We start from the raw sequence: 15,823 nt of genomic DNA on the forward strand, positions 1-15,823 counted from the left end.
GTGACACTAACAGCACATGGAACACCTCATCACCCAGAAGCCATGCTCTCCAGTTCTAACCCATGTCTGCACCTTGATGCATGAGGTGCAGGTGGTTCCTTTGGAGGTTCTCAAACTCCAAAAGAAGTTTGTCCTCAGTGCAGTTCCTAGCCAGCCCATGGCATGAACACAAGCCATGGAAGCAGAGCAGTACATCCCTGGTGCCAAAAATGGGGCTGTGCTCCAGGACAGCCACGATTCTAAAAATCCATGTGTGTGTCCATAAGTTGAGAGAAAAAACTGGGACAGATCCCTGGTGTGGTTGTGACCATGGGCTTTGCCTGTGATACTGGGGGAAAGGAGCAGCAGTGGTATTTGAGAAGGAAAGAGCCTGTTTTTCCCCAGGTGTACCCCAGCCCAAACGACAGCCTCAGCATCAGTCCTGAGGGTTTCACAGCTGGCACCTGCACAACAACAGGAAGGCCCAAGAGACACATCGGACCCCTATTTCTTTATATAGACATATATGGTTACATTTAAACAGACGATTTTTTTCCTTCATGCTAATCCTCCACAAAACCAGTTTGGTTTCCATTACTATATATAGCACTGGGAATCTTGGTCTATTTTTTGTCCCTTTGCATCTGATTATTTTCAGTAGAGCTCAAAGTCTTGATGATATACAGATTTTAACTGGAACATGACATCTACTCACACAAACTTCCATTAGCAATAAACCCACAATGGCCACTTATAACGTAGAAGAATTTTATTCATACCATAATCCTGTCCCATCATCCACTGCAAATATTACAATTATCTTCAAAATGTCACTGAATATCATTTTGTTCCACTTAAAGCACAGGAATCCTGGTGTTAGACAGTTACATTTCTCTTGAGATTGCTTATAACAGAACCATAATTCAAATGTATTTTCCATGAGCTGTAAAGGTTTAAAGCAAAGAATCTGCAGTGTGTCTGTGTGCTCAAGTAACTTCTAAACAATGAGGCTAATACTTGGTATTTGACAAGAGATGTGTCCTGCATATTATGTGAAACACTCACAATTTTTTTACCAACACAACAGAAATGCAACAGGTAAAAGAACATACTTGAGTGACTGGTAACATTTAAAAAATATTTCTTTTAAAAATTGCACAAGAGAATACAAAAACAGTGCAGCAGATAACCAAATGCGTATACATTGACATATCTATATAGAATAGGTCTGCCTATATAAATGTACGTGATAAAAATTGCAAGGTTGGAAACTGTGAATGGTCATATTTAATAACACGTGCAAGAAGCATAACGTAACCATAATAAATAGCAACAACGAATATACACTAACAGGACCACTGAAATTATGCTAAAATAAATTAAGCACCTTTAAGTGATGAGAAGAGCATGAAGCTGAGAAGCTTTTTAGCTCTGTGAGAACCACTGCAGGCAGCTACTGGAATATTGGGCCCTTAGTGGGAGTCAACAGGAACGTGTCCAATTAGCATTTGTTAATTCCAAAGAAGAAAGCAATTGTGTGTCAGTAGGACTCATTTTAGCCATATAGCCAAGTTCAGCTACATCTCTACTTTCAAAAGGGAGACTGATGTCGTATTTCACTGCTTAACCTTTGGCATGTCAAAGGTACAGAAAGCTTGTATTTACTGAGAAGAATGTTATTGTAAAGAAGAAATGGAGTTTTTGGCCTAGCTGAAGGGCAGGCAGCGCTGTTTAGCATGGCTGAGATGCAGAGCTTTGCTGCTGCTGGCAACGACAAGTTTACCTGCAAAGGTAAAGCTTTGCACATCATAGTCCCAGTGATCCCATCCTTGAGGGCTGTGCAGATCCCCAGCCTTGAGAGATCTGCAAAAAGCTCCATTCAGGAGGAGCCCCATGAGTAGGCAGGGCAGCAATGACTGCCAGCAAGGCCATGAGGCCCCTGGAGAGACCTGGGCTCCAGGATCCTGGTGCTCTTTGTTACACAATACCTGTCTTTTGGAGGAGAAGCAGCATTTTGAAGCACTTATTTGGCTTTCAGAAAATTTTTAAAAAATCTAAAATTTAGTCATATACTAGAAGAAAGGCATTTGAATTTCATTAAGTGGACCTTATTAAAAACAAGCTGCTGTATTTTTCCCTGAAGTGCACCTGGCACCATCTCTTCAGCATTTTATGTAATGCTCAGAGAAGTGGCTGAGGACATTCTGCTGAGTTTTGAAGCCAACTTAATTCAGCAGAGAAGCCCCCACTGGACTCCTAAGGACTCTAATGTAAACCCCCATTTTTAAAAAGCTGAGGACAAGTAACTTAGGTCCTAAAGGCTCCATTTGAATTCTTACAAAACATTGTCCCTTGACCTCTTCACCCAGAAGACTGGAGCAGGCTGTTTGCCTGAGCATATCCTACAAAGCAGACCCAAAAGGGGTTGTGACATGGAGGAATATGGACCCTATATTTAAGCCACAAACAAAATCACTCAAAAGCTTTACTTTTCCCTGGCTTGCTGGAATGATCAAAAGCTTCCTCCAATCTTCCCCTTTAAATTGCATCTCATCAATGAGACTGCCACTTATTCCATGGGATTTTGGAACCCCCCAGTCTGTAACCAGTGAAAAGTCTTTTAGAAGTGACAGGCAGAGATATCAAGGAATCACAGACTGGTTTGGGTTGGAAGGGACCTGAAAGGCCACTGACTTCCAATCCCCTGCCAAGAGCAGGGACATCTTTCACATCACTTGATCAAAGAACCTTGACAAAAGGTAAGACCAGCTTTAAAGATAATAAAGAAAACAGAAATTCATAAGTATTTCAAATAGTTGAACCCACAGTTTTAACCAATATGAACCAACAATAAGTAAAAATCTTGTCTTCAAGCCATGAGCTCAAAAGAGCCCCAATCTTCCCCAAAGCTAGTCTTACCCAAATAGTTATCCTTCCATTTCCATGATACATGAGATTTGAGCTAACATCCACTAGGTGACATAAACAGAAAAAAAAACCACATAAAATGCACACTTCTTTTTTTTTTTCTTCATAAAGCTGTGGAGCTGCACAGAGCAAATTTTAAGTGCGCAAGGTCACATGAAGGCAGCTTTCCAGAGGAATCATTTAGACAGTGAGCGAAATGAAGCTGTTGTATCTCTGAATGTTTCTCTTGAGGATCTCGGAGCAGGGGCCGAGCACTCGCTCGAAGCGGGGCCGGTCCAGCTTCACACACTTGAGGGGTCCTCGTGCCACCACCGTGGCTGCCCGGGGCCGGTTGAGCAGCAAGGCTATCTCACCTGGAAACAGAGACAGCACACTGCCACACACCCTCCTCTCTTTCACAGCGTGCATATTCCACCATCCCGTTGCTCAGCTGGTAGAACATCTCCCTTTATGTATCTCTTGATAGACACTTTACATAATTCTGCTGACAGTACAAATGCATTACACATGCATAATGCATGTGTGTAAAATGCCTTTGAAAACAAATGCTTTCAGACTGTTTTGCTGATTCTGGATCTGTCTCCTGTCAGCTACACTGGTGTAAACCATGGAATGGATTCAGCTTCCCTGAAATCTCTGAGCATCGCTGAGAGCAGCGGCTGACCTGCCCATAACCCTTCGCATGTAAGAGTGGAACACTAATTAAGACAATAAGTACTTGACCCAGACGTGCCTGTCTTTCTGAACCATGCTCAGCTGAATTTTCTTACCAAAATAATCTGAGGGACCGAGTCTTCCAACTTCGACGTACTCCTCATTGTCAGACCTGCGCTGCAGGACAGAGGCTGTGCCCTGGGAAGAGAAGGGCAGGGAGTCAGCTGGCTTTGCTCAAACCTGTTCTCATTTAAAAAGTACCCAGGCCTGAGTATTTCCTTTTGCATATCACACTCCTTCCTGATATATGAATGAAAGGAATTAAAGGATTAAAAAAAAAAATCCATCAAACGATTTCTCTGTTATGAGTTGTTAGGATGCAGACATATTCCGCTCATAAAAAGAAGAGGAACAGGACAGAACCCAGGAATAAAGTACATCATGCTTTAATATAAATGTATGCTTTAATATAATTTTGAAATATGTTCTGTGTGAATGCAGAACCTTAGAGAGAGAGACACAGAAAAGATTTACATTAAAAGAAATAAAAAGGCAATTTTCCCAGTAATAATCCTGGGACACAATTTTGTGAGAGCAACTAGAGCTTATTCCTCACCTGACCTATTGCTGAAATGGGTGGCAAAAGACATTTTTAATGCTTGTTGTAACAAAGGGTGATTTTTTTTTTAGGGGCTTTGCCTGCTTGTGGCCTGTAGTGATCTGGACACCTGCGAGTCAGTCTCTGGAGAGATGGAATGTGCCTTGTCTCCACTACCCTTAATAACTGCTGTACCTGACACGTGCTAATACATGTCAAAACTCAGTTACAATCTATTTAAACCTTCAAAGAGTTTTACATGCAGAAATATTCTGACCTGGAGGAAATCTTAAATTATTGTGGCATAAAGCTTTTGTAGAGGAAGAGAGAAGGTATCTGCTTTTCTGGAAAAAAATTACAGCAACTAGTAGAATATCTTCTGAGTCCAAACCAAAGGAATAGGAAAAGGCCAAATGTTAACAGATTTTGATTTTAACTAAATAAAATAAACCTCCCTCCAGTGCAGAGTGTTCAGTGAACGTTCACTGGCTGCAAATATCCTGCAGCCTCCTTCCACCAAAAGAAACTTGTGCACCTCCAGTAGGTAAATTTTATTTCATCTGTCAAGTTTCAAAAAAAATTCCTTTTCCTTGATTTAACTAAATTGTTCCACCAACACTGCAGTTTCCCAAGATCTTCCAGTAAATCTGCAAGGGCATAAAAATGCAGAGATAGTGTGATGAGCGTTGCTATTCACACTTGCAGCAGCTTTCAGGGCAGACCCAAATTCACAAGCAGCATTCTCAGAAATACCCCACACAGGGAACGATGCCTGCATCCATCCCTCTCTTGCCAAACTTTGGATCAGGTGCAGCTCAGTAAATTGATGCTGTTCTCATGGCTTGTACAATGTAGATGGATTCAGCTTCAGAGTCACTTCCAGCCCTTGTCCTCCTCTCATCTCCATCTGCAGCCTGGCAAAAACTGAACCCCTTGACCCAAATAGCTGCCTGCAATCCATGTCTCCAGTTCCTTTCCCAAAACTCATCTTTTAAAAAATCTTTTATTACAGATGTTTTATTACATAAAACAAAAAGAAGTCCCTGAAGTAATCACAGTGACCACCCAGGTCAAATGAAGAAAGGACTCAATTCCCCACTGCTCACCTTCAGCACATTGCTATAAAGGTAATCACAGTATCAAGCAATATTGCTTTCATCTCCCTGAGTGTCAGCCTTTATTGTGGCTAATATTTTTCTGACAGGGTCCATGTGATATAGGACTCCAATAAGTCAGCCTTCTGAAGCAATTTCTTCCACTGTTCCACTACAGTCAGCCTTTTTAATCCAAGAAACACCATATCTGCTGGAGAAGGACAGATGTGTCTGGCCTCCACAATAAACACTTGGCTTGGCAGGATAAAGCAATGCATATTCCAGATCCATCTTTTTTCCACTCTTGTTTTAACAGTCACACAGGCTTTTCCCCTTGCCCAGTGAGAGCAGGTCTATCTCAGAGCAAAACAAGCTTCCTGAAGCCCTGACAGAGAGCACCCAGATGTCAGCTCTGATTACACTGCTTGGCCCCTGCTGCAGCAGCCACCAGCTCCACAAGTACATCCTGGAACATTGTCAGAGTGACCTTCAGGGGAAGGCTGCCCACCCCAGGAAACAAAGAAGATGTTTTTATAATTGCCTGTCTGTATCACCTTCACTTTGTGTCTCTTATCTCTGGAATCAGCACTATTCTGACTGTAGTAGAGGAGGAGTCCAGTTGTAGGCAAACAGTGGAAATGGGGCAAAAATAACACAGAAATAAAATAATAAAGAACAAAATAAAATATTACAGAATAAAATAAAGAACAAAATAAAATATTACAAAATAAAATAATGCAGAATAAAATATTACAGAATAAAATACTACAGAAGCAGTCCTTCATTACCCATATATCTGATAAAGTTTTCATGAATTCAGTTTTGACCCCTACCCTTGCCCTCATCCCAAGTTTTGTGGCTTTTTTTAACTTCATTTTACTTGTCACATACTTGTGATAGAGTTTTTGGGTGTTTTGTCCTTCTTGTGCTTTAGGATCTCCTACCTCCCACAAATGATAGGACTGAATAAATTCTCTGGGCCCTGTCCCAGGAGGTAAGGGCATTATCTAACAAGGGTTCAGGAGCTCATCACTGTCACTCCCAAATGCATTTTTGCTCTATGGGAAAGACTTCTCCTTAAATGACACACAAAACTTGGCAAGATGAATCTCTGAAACAAGCTGCATGATCCTAGATTTGCAGGATCAGGCTGCTTAGTGCTGCTCAACTTAAAATGCTGCCTGGTACACTGATACCCATTCAGCCTACACCACCAAGCAAACCCTACAGAGCACAAGCTCGAAGGCTGTCAGGAGGGTTAACACCATAAAATAAATCAGCCCTCTGTGATGATATTAAACTGAAGGCAGACAGGCATGTCTTTCTGCTAGCAGACACTTGGGAGTGAAATTATGGTCTTTGGGGGATCCAGGAATATTCCCTTTCAGTCACTGGGGAGTGCCTGTATTCCCAGAAACTGATAGCATTAACCTTCTCTCCTCTCCTCTGAGTAAATACAAGCCTCCAATTGCAAAAACAACAAGAGTGGGAGTTCCCAAAGCACTGTGCCATCAGCACCTCTCTGCCATCCTCACCCCACGCACCTGCCTGCTCCCTCTGGCACTGCTCCACAGCACTGCTGGGAGTGTTTATTCAACTCCTTCCAAATGCTTCAGCAGTTTGTTTTGCAAAAATTTATGCCTTAGATATGGCACCATGATTTAAGATATAAAAAATAAATTAAGGTTTATAATCCATGAGTTCCCATCGTCTCCAAAGTAATGAGATTTTGATAGATGTTTCACTTTTAAACTCTCAGATTCTACAGATAGATGAGGGAGACATTCTAGTGTGGCCCATCTGGATCAACACTGGGATTCCCAGGCTTATCCTGCAGGTACTTACAAACACTAATAGCTTCAGGAGCCCTGGTTTTATATTTAACCATGAATCCTGTAGCCAGCAGTTGGCCTAAAGAGCCTGGCTACAAAAGGCAAGTATGATTCATGGTGCTAAAAACTGAAATCCTGTATTTTTTTTCCTCTATTCCAGCTCAGTGGATCAGATGGGATCACTCCCAGGCAGCACTAGGCAAAATGTGTTCCCCCTGGGCTGGACAGGCAGTACAGGATGGGCTTCACCAGGGGCAGGGGGTGGGATGAGAAACTCCACTAATTTAGAAACTTTTTTGGTTTAAAAGTCAGTCATACTGATTGTTTGGTTTTGTTGGTCTAACCACCTATTTTAAAGATATAGCCATCAATAAAAAATATAGTGAGGCTCCATCTGGGATAAAGGATAATTATAAAAAAGAAGACATTATTAAAATTATAAGAAAATAACTTCAATTTTCATAATCAGAAAGTTACTACTTAATATCTCCAGTTTTATTTCATAATTTTTTTACTCACTGCTTTTGCTAAAAAAGCACATGCAACGTTTTTCCCCCATGGCCTCCAAATGTGCCATTTTTATCCTAGTTTTGAGCTTAGAAAGTTTTTCTAGCCTATTTTATTTTCCTCTGCACCACCCAGCACAAAGGGCAGTGCAGTGTATGGAGTGAGAGATGGAAAGGTCAGGCTGATCATCTGCAATTGCCATTACCTCCATCAACGGCAGCTCTGAACACACCTTTGCTCTTTCTCACTATGTTAACCCGCACACTCCATAATTCACACGTTCAAAAGATAAGTTTCCCCTCACTCCACAGCCACACAAATCCTCATTAATGTGTTGCTATTAAATCATTGCAGAGTTACTACAAAAGGAGAAGGAAGGGGCTGTGCTGTGGCACAACACGCTGCTGCTCCCATGGCGGAGCAGAGGCACTGGATGGAGGTGCAGTGGGTCTGAAATGAATGAAAAGATCTGTCAAACAGCATGATTCTGGGAGGATTTCATTTAATTGCAGGCAAGATGGAGTTTGTAGAAGTAATATATTTTATTAGATCAACAAGCAGAGCTAGAAAAAGGGATGAGAGCTCTCGGGCACATGTCTATCTTCAGGTTGCCTATTTCCCCAGGTAAATCTAAAAAAATCCACCATTCACCTGTCTACAAACACCGTCTGGGCCATGTTCTCATATTATAACAGCTACAACCATATTAAGTTGCATCTTATTCAATCATATCTGCTTCCTAGAGCATCTCCAAATCATTAACTTAAGGAGAGCCAAAAGCTCAAAATTTCCTGGAAATTCCTGGGAGCTGGAACATTCTATGTTTCTATGAAACAGTGATTGCCTGGTGAATCTGGGAGACCTGTCAGCCAATGCTTCACCCTCCACTTCAAAAAAGGATCATATAAATCAGTTCAGTTGTCTGATGTGAAACCTAAAGCAAATTTGGTCCAGTTTGGACAACTCTCCCTTCTTGGCTATCCCTCCTGATGAGCCAGTTTTGATGGTGGGAACAGGCTGCCAGAGCAGCCCCAGGTTTTCACTGACAGGAGAAGTGGTGGCAGTTTGCTTTGCTTATCTCAAGCAAGTCAGTTCTTTTCTGCTTCCATTAGAACTCACTATAAGTACAGCACAAGGCAATGCCCAAAGTAATGAGCTGCTGAGAGCTTTTGAGAACAAATGTGCAACATTTTACACATCCAGCTTTTTTAATTTGATTGTGATTTAGTACATTTGGAGTTGCACTGATTTCATGAGATTTTTAGGAAGCCAGCACATTGGGAATGGGGTTAGGATTATTAATGCAAGGTCAAAGGAGCTCTAAAGGCAATGTTAAAGTTACAAGCTCTGCACCCTGATACTCAGTTGGTCTCCTTAAGAGAGCAGTGCTGCCAAAATCACTTTTACACTGTCAGTGATCATCACCAAATTGTCAATACAACATTCATCTTATTGGCCATCATTCTCAACAGCACATCAAATTTTAGCAGAGATGGAAAGCACCTGTCACTGCCCAGCTGGCAGAGGTCCTGGACATCATCTCTGCAGCCACCACTGATATCAAACAACCTGCAGGCTGCTGTGTGTTTAATATCACACCTGCACCAAACTGCCCTACATGTGCCTGGAGTTTTCCCAGCTCTCTGCTATTCAGACATGTTTATATTAGTTTGGGACTATGGGTTTAGGAATAACACCCAGACCCGGCAGAGAGGAACAAAGCTGTCTAGAGCAGTCACCAAAATAGCCACAAACATTTAGGTACTTTTAAAGACGACAATCAATCATAAGCCAAGTGTAGCTTAAAACAGCAGAAAGAACTAAGCCACAGGGCATTTCCTAGGGATATACAGGAGGCCAGGGTTAAGGCCCAGACATGACTACACCCAGCCCATCATTAATCACCAGGAAATGCCTTTGTCTTGATCGTTCAGTATTTAAAATCATAGATGTCTGACACGGGAAGACCTTTTCAGTCGTTTTGTTCATCCTCCTACTGCATTACCTCAGACAATCTTTCCCTTCAGTGTTTCTTTGATGCAGCCTGCATTAAACCTGTGCTGTACCTTTGTATTCCTCTTGAGATAAAAGAAATGCTGTTATTAAATGGAAGAAGTCAAGATTCAGACAGAAAGAGACCAGTAAGCACAGTGACAAGCCAAAAGAAATTGTACAAGCTGCAATTTGCTTTGTGCATGGAGACCTCTGCAATACTCAGGTGAAATAAAATAAGTTTTGCACAAAGTAAAAAATGGGATTTCTTGTTTTGTTAAGCTTTTCCTGTTGAAAGACTTTACAGGAGCAAAACTTTAAGTTTTGTAGTATATATTGACTTTAGATTCTTGCCTTTGAGCCACAGCAGCCAAGCTACCATCAAGCTAGACCACACAGGTGTCCAGTAGAGGCATATCCACATGCTGGGGGACTCATGACTTCATCATCATCATCATCCCCCATCATCAGACAGAGGGACACCACAGCAGCTCTGCCACAGTAGTGCCACACTTCTTCAAACCACCAGTTGCCAATGGGACTGGGAAGCCTGAGAGCGAAGGGATGGTGACAGAGGAATAAGGATACCAGCTCTGAGACATGGGAGGAGCCCCTTGCCTGGGGTGTGATCCCCCTTGGCTAGTTGTCCTGGCTCCATGCCCACAAAGCTGGGAAGCCATTGCACCACAGCCCTTGGGGCTCCTCTGCATTTTTATCTTTATTCTGTTCTGGGATTTTGGTCGCGCCTTCCATTACACATTCAGTCACCTGTTGAAGGGGTGACAAGAAGCAGAGCTACTCAGTAAAGGTGGGCTCAGATGTTGGTTTTAATGAATCATCTCAGGGATACTTGGCCTTGACTAATCAGTAGCTTCTGTGGGAAAACAACTGAATTAATATTCATCCCAGTGCCAGATTTTTAAGACCGTCTGTGCCAAGCACTGTGGATTATTGGCAACAAGGCCCTGTTTTCCTCCCTCAGACATGTCAGTGTACAAAGCAATAAAAGTCACAAAGGGAAAAAAATGTTGCATTTTAGAGATTCTTTCTTTCTACAAAGCTAGCCATTATCTTGCCTCTCTCTGAAGCCAGGAAACGTCCACTGAGTCAACATAAAAGTGACTTTATAATGGGTTATTCATCAACTGTTCATATTTGTGACTGACCTGACAGGGCTCATCTCCTGCAAGCAGAGAGCTACCACCTACAGCCAGGGCAGGGGTGAATGTATGGGAGAGAAAACACGAAAACAGAGCTGAACCTCCCTCACCCTGCCCGCAGAATCCTTTCTGGTGAAAATCGTTTTTAGCTGTTAATGCTGTTTTACGGCCCAATTACTCCTACCACCATCTGCTTCTTTGTGAAAACATTCTGTAGATGCTGAAGTAACCAGACCAAGCAAAAGGCTGAGGCAGACATTGTCATTAAAGTCTCATAACTAATGCTGTGACCAGGGTTGGGAGAGCAGCTGTGGCCAGCAAGGGCAGCAGCTTCTGAGCAAGAAATAAAACTTGGAGTAAACTGGAGGAAGGAGAGAAGAGAGTTTATCACAGAGATCTGTAAAATCCCCCATGGAAAAATCTCTTTGAGTCCTTTCAGTTAGTGAATCTTGTGTGTTCAAAGGACCAAATTCTGAAATTCAGAAGAAAAAGCCTCACAAACTCAAAATTGGCTCATCCTGGAGCACACTGAGAAGTGTCTTGCATGCTCCAGAAAATCCACACTGCACAGCTAATGAAGGAGCCCTAAGGGCTATATTCTTGCAGCAAATCTGCAGTCAACTCAATGATATCTTTGCAGAGCAGGGACTAAGGAACATATTTAACATGATCCAGAGAAAGGGATGAACTCCAGCAGGGACTGGGAAGTTCTCCATTTCTCTTCCTCTAGGCTGAGCACCACCATATTTCAGGTCTTGTTTACACTGCAGTGTTTTTGCTTGAAGACAGAGAAGCTCCCAGCTCCTGACACAGCAGATGTCTTTAATGTCAGTTCAGATTTAAGATGCCTGGGGCCATAAAGTTCTTGTTCACCTTGACTAAGTGCTTTGAATCAGGGCTTGTGAGCTCAGGCTCCAGCGCCAAAGGAGCTTACAGGGATCCTGAAAACCTTGAGGGGTAAACATCCTGTGCTGCTCTCCTTACTCCAATGGAGAGGCTTTTCATCCCCTGTGAACCTCCAATGCTTTTGCAGACTGTAGGAAAACACTTCTGGACAGGATGAAGAGCACCAACCATACCCTAAAGTTGGTATTAGCTCAGGGAGAAGTCACAGGCTGCTTTGAATACAGAGAAAATCTTGCACTCTGATTTTTATGCAAATTCAAATGGGGCATGCATATATTAAGAATGAAACTGCCAATTACTAACTTTGGGGTTTCCTTCTCTGCCCACCAAATAATTTCCCTGATTTCCCTGATTTCCACATATCCCATAGTGGTACAGGGCCAGGGTGTGTCTGTCATTCCAGCATAAACTTCAGTTTTATGGGTTTACAAATCAGATGTTTTAAATTACAGCTGAATGAGACTGGAGACTCCTACACAAGTTGTCATGTCAAAAGTGAACCGGGGAAACATTCATACATTTTATTTTATGCTGGGTATAGCATGTGCAAAAAGAGGCTGGGAAAACGACTTTTAAGCCTTTGGGAGCAGTATGGCTGCACTGCATCCTCCTGGGAATTGTGCTTCAAGATGTAGATTTATCAATATCCCAAAGACAGAGTAACACAGCAGGTCCTGTGTGTACACAGGGGTGCTGGCATAAGCAATGTCCTCACTCCCAGTGTCCTGGAAGACCACCAGCACATCACTCCTCAGCTGCCATTTCAGCCCTCAGGGACTGCTGATAGCATCATTCCTGGGACAGCTTTCATGTTAGAGCTAAGGATCAGCAGTTCTAGGGCTACTTTCCAAAAGAAGACAAATCCTTTGAACTATGTAGCCAAAGACACTGCAAATATTCCTTTAGCCAGTAAACAATCTTGGATTCTTATTATTTGCCAGCCTTTGATTTATGAAAGAGACCTTTCTATAAAAACAAGGGAAGAAATCAACATGTTTCTGCCAATATAAAGTGCAAGGGACTTCCACAGAACCTGCAGTACAAAATAATACCCATCATTTTTGGGTGGTAAGGTTTAACCTAAAGGAATAAGGATGGCCCATTAATGATGGGGTGCTGTCCACAGCTCCCACTGTTTCTCTGCCTTAGACCTTACATCAACAAAATCATGAAGGTCCTTCAAGGTGCGTAATTCCCATCAATTGATTTTTCAGGAATGAAGAACTATCCCAATTTTTGTGCCCTCTGCTTTAGATCAGGCAACATGGAGGTTGGTTCACACAGCTCATCAGAAGATGTGGTGAGAATAAAAACCCTGTGACCTTCATGAGGTAAAGAGGAATGAGTTGGTTAAAAGCTTACATGTAATATAGACCATAACTATTAAAACCCTTAAAATTATTTAATTATAAAATTATTTATCTCATAGCATATGGAGGGGCCAAATCCAGGTGAAAACTCTTTTCCATCACAAACTATTGCCTGTGCACGTTGCTTTTACACTGTTTTCATTTCCATCAGACCTCTTTTCCAAAAGTAATCATTTTCTTAATATAAAAGCTATATGACATTAATGGTCTTAAGCATTAAGCAAGAGGACTTAATTCTGGTTGTGGACTCAAGATTGAGTCATGACTGGGTTTGACAGTATTTTTTAACTGTACATTTTTAAACTATTATATATTATTCTCCACTCTCCGGGTTCATAGCAACTCAAGGCATTTACATACAGTTGTCCTGGTTTCTGCCACAAATGAGGAACGAAATCTGCAAAGCTTTAAAATAGACTAGAAATAGTGGCTAATGTGAAATTTCACAAAGTTGTTAGGAAAATGCTCCCTCGTACATCACTTCTGAGGTTCTGCAGAATTCACCAGAGGTGACTGCACTGCAGTGGTTATTGGTGGGGCTGGAGAAAGGGTTGGAAGGAAAGGCCAAAAGCTGCAGTCACTGACAGGTCCTCCATGGCTGGGAAGAAGAAAGGGAGCAGCCATTTGCTTCCTATGAAACATTATCCCATGGATATGCAGCCTGACCCACTGCCCATGGAAGTTAAACTGAGTTTAACAAGAGCAGGACTTAGCTGACATTTAAGTCTCTTTGACTCAGCAAAACACTTCACCTCCATCCCTGTCAGCATGGGACCCAATCACACACCCAACTTTCCATCTTTGATGGCAGCTGGCCATTAAAAATGGATCCTGAGCACAGAGGAACTCTGTAGCAGGGCCAGTGGAAATGCTGCTGCCCCAGCACAACTGGGTGCTGTCAAGAAAATCGAGCGTCCCCTTCCTGTAAGAGCTCTGTGGGAAACAATGTCTGTGCAGTTAAAAATAAGCAGAGTACAGAGCCCTGGTGCCTGCTGGCTCTGTTTATTCAGGATATTTTGTTTATTGGGTACATTAGGAGTCGCTGCAGACTGCCTTTGACAAACATTTTCGGTATCAACAAAATCCTGGTAACACTAAGCAGTTCAGATTTGTAGCCTTTGAAACTCCTTTTCTAGACAACATTCATCTTCCTAATTAATAATTAATCGTACTGTGTTTTAAAGAGATTATCAGGTGTGATAGCAGAGTGTGCCTAAGGCAGTGACTTCATTATCCCTATGGAAGGAGTTTACTTTGTAGTTCCCCTGCCTGTCGCAGGGGTAGGTGCCAAAGGGGTCTCTCTTAGGTTAGAATGTCAAAGAGCAACGATTTAGGGCAGGAAACAATTGGGCTATTATTTTTCTTTTTTCTTTTTTTTTTTTCTTTTCCTTCTTAAGGAGCTTTTAAATCATAAATCTTCAGATGCTCGTTGTGTAATTTAAGACTCGAGTCGAGTTTTCCTACAGAAAGGCCCAATTCTGTGTAGGACCAGGTGCCCTTCCGAGGTTACCATGGCAGGAAGAGTTTACAAACACTGTTCCACCTACAGGCTTTGAACTGCATCTGTGCAGAGACGCTCCAGAGCGTGCCAGGAGTGTCAGCAGGGCTGGAAACACTGATTTCACCTACAGGACACTATCTCAAGTACACTCTCATCAAGAACTCACAGCGGATCCTGCCCAGACCGGAGCCAGTTTGTGGCCCTGACTTGAAATGTCAACAGCAGCACGGAAGGAACAGCCCCCACTGAGGGCTACTGGGCTGTTTCCAATGTGATCAGCCAAGGATAGTGCTGGAAAAATGATCATTACCAATTAATCTCAATCATTTATTTCAATAAGGCAGCCTTCTGCACTATCAGTGGGGTTTTTTCTTTTATTTGTCAATTCTGGTATTCCCATTGCCTGGTTTCAGTAGCGACAGGTATTTATGCCTTTTCCCATTAAACTTTTCCTCACCTTTAAGAAGTGTCATTAGGATTGTTCCCACTGATGGAGAAACAGGGAGGGCAATGTTCTGCCCAAAGACTGGACAGGTGACACTGAAAATCAGATGCCCTGACCATGCCCCTCCTCTCTAACCAGCAGGATAATAAGGAAGAATATAAATCCCAGATTTTTATAAGTGCTTTCCACAAAGGAATTGCAGAGGAGTACCCGCTGTAACTTACCACAAATTTGCAATTAAATATATTGGGTTTTAAAGCTAAAAACAAAAATCCAATGCCAAACTCCTTGATACCATGGGTCCATTTCTCCTTGAATTGTCTCCTGTGAATTATCTTCTATTTTTAGGTCTTTTATTTTTAGACTGCTGCATGCGATTGCTGGGCAGCTCAACCAGCTATTAATTGCAAATGTTTTACTTCTCATGCAGATTTATTTCCACGCTTTCTTTTTAAACCAACCTGTCCTGGGAGCAGATGACAGGCTGTACACTTAAAGGGCAGCCACAAGCTGTGCTCCTCAGGCTCACCCTGGCCCTGTCAGAACCCTTTTGCTGCTCTCTCCTCCTCCACCTCCACACGTTTGTGTGCCTGTGCACACATTTTTCTTGAACCATGTCAAACTTTATGAGTATCAGGGCCATATGGCAGCAGCTCAGCAAGCTCTGAGAGTGCAGCTGAGACTCAGAGAGTCCCTGGGCGCGGGGGGTGAGTCCCGTGACAGGCTGGGTGCGCCGGACACGGCGCTGGCTCGTGACAAGCCATGCCAGGGATGGGACAGGGCAGGGCTGGCAGCTGGAAACCCCAGCAGGCTGCAGGTCCCTTTGGTGATTTATGGAACGGTGGTTTTGGCAGCTG

General features: G+C 42.6%; 1 protein-coding gene across 2 annotated transcripts in view; it reads right to left on the reverse strand.

Moving 5' to 3' along the window:
- Positions 1-748: 748 nt before the first annotated feature.
- PRKAR1B (protein kinase cAMP-dependent type I regulatory subunit beta) overlaps positions 749-15,823 on the reverse strand; it is a 93,416-nt gene continuing 78,341 nt past the window's right edge. For both annotated transcript variants that reach the window (XM_058815732.1, XM_058815734.1), the window contains exons 10-11: positions 3,678-3,759; positions 749-3,260 (exon numbers count right to left, since the gene is read on the reverse strand). In XM_058815732.1, the coding sequence (XP_058671715.1) occupies positions 3,088-3,260; positions 3,678-3,759 (255 nt within the window). In that variant the 3' untranslated portion in view covers positions 749-3,087. The remainder of the gene's footprint in view (positions 3,261-3,677; positions 3,760-15,823) is intronic.

Source organism: Ammospiza caudacuta, chromosome 17 (genome assembly GCF_027887145.1).
Source record: "Ammospiza caudacuta isolate bAmmCau1 chromosome 17, bAmmCau1.pri, whole genome shotgun sequence".
NCBI lineage: Eukaryota > Metazoa > Chordata > Aves > Passeriformes > Passerellidae > Ammospiza > Ammospiza caudacuta.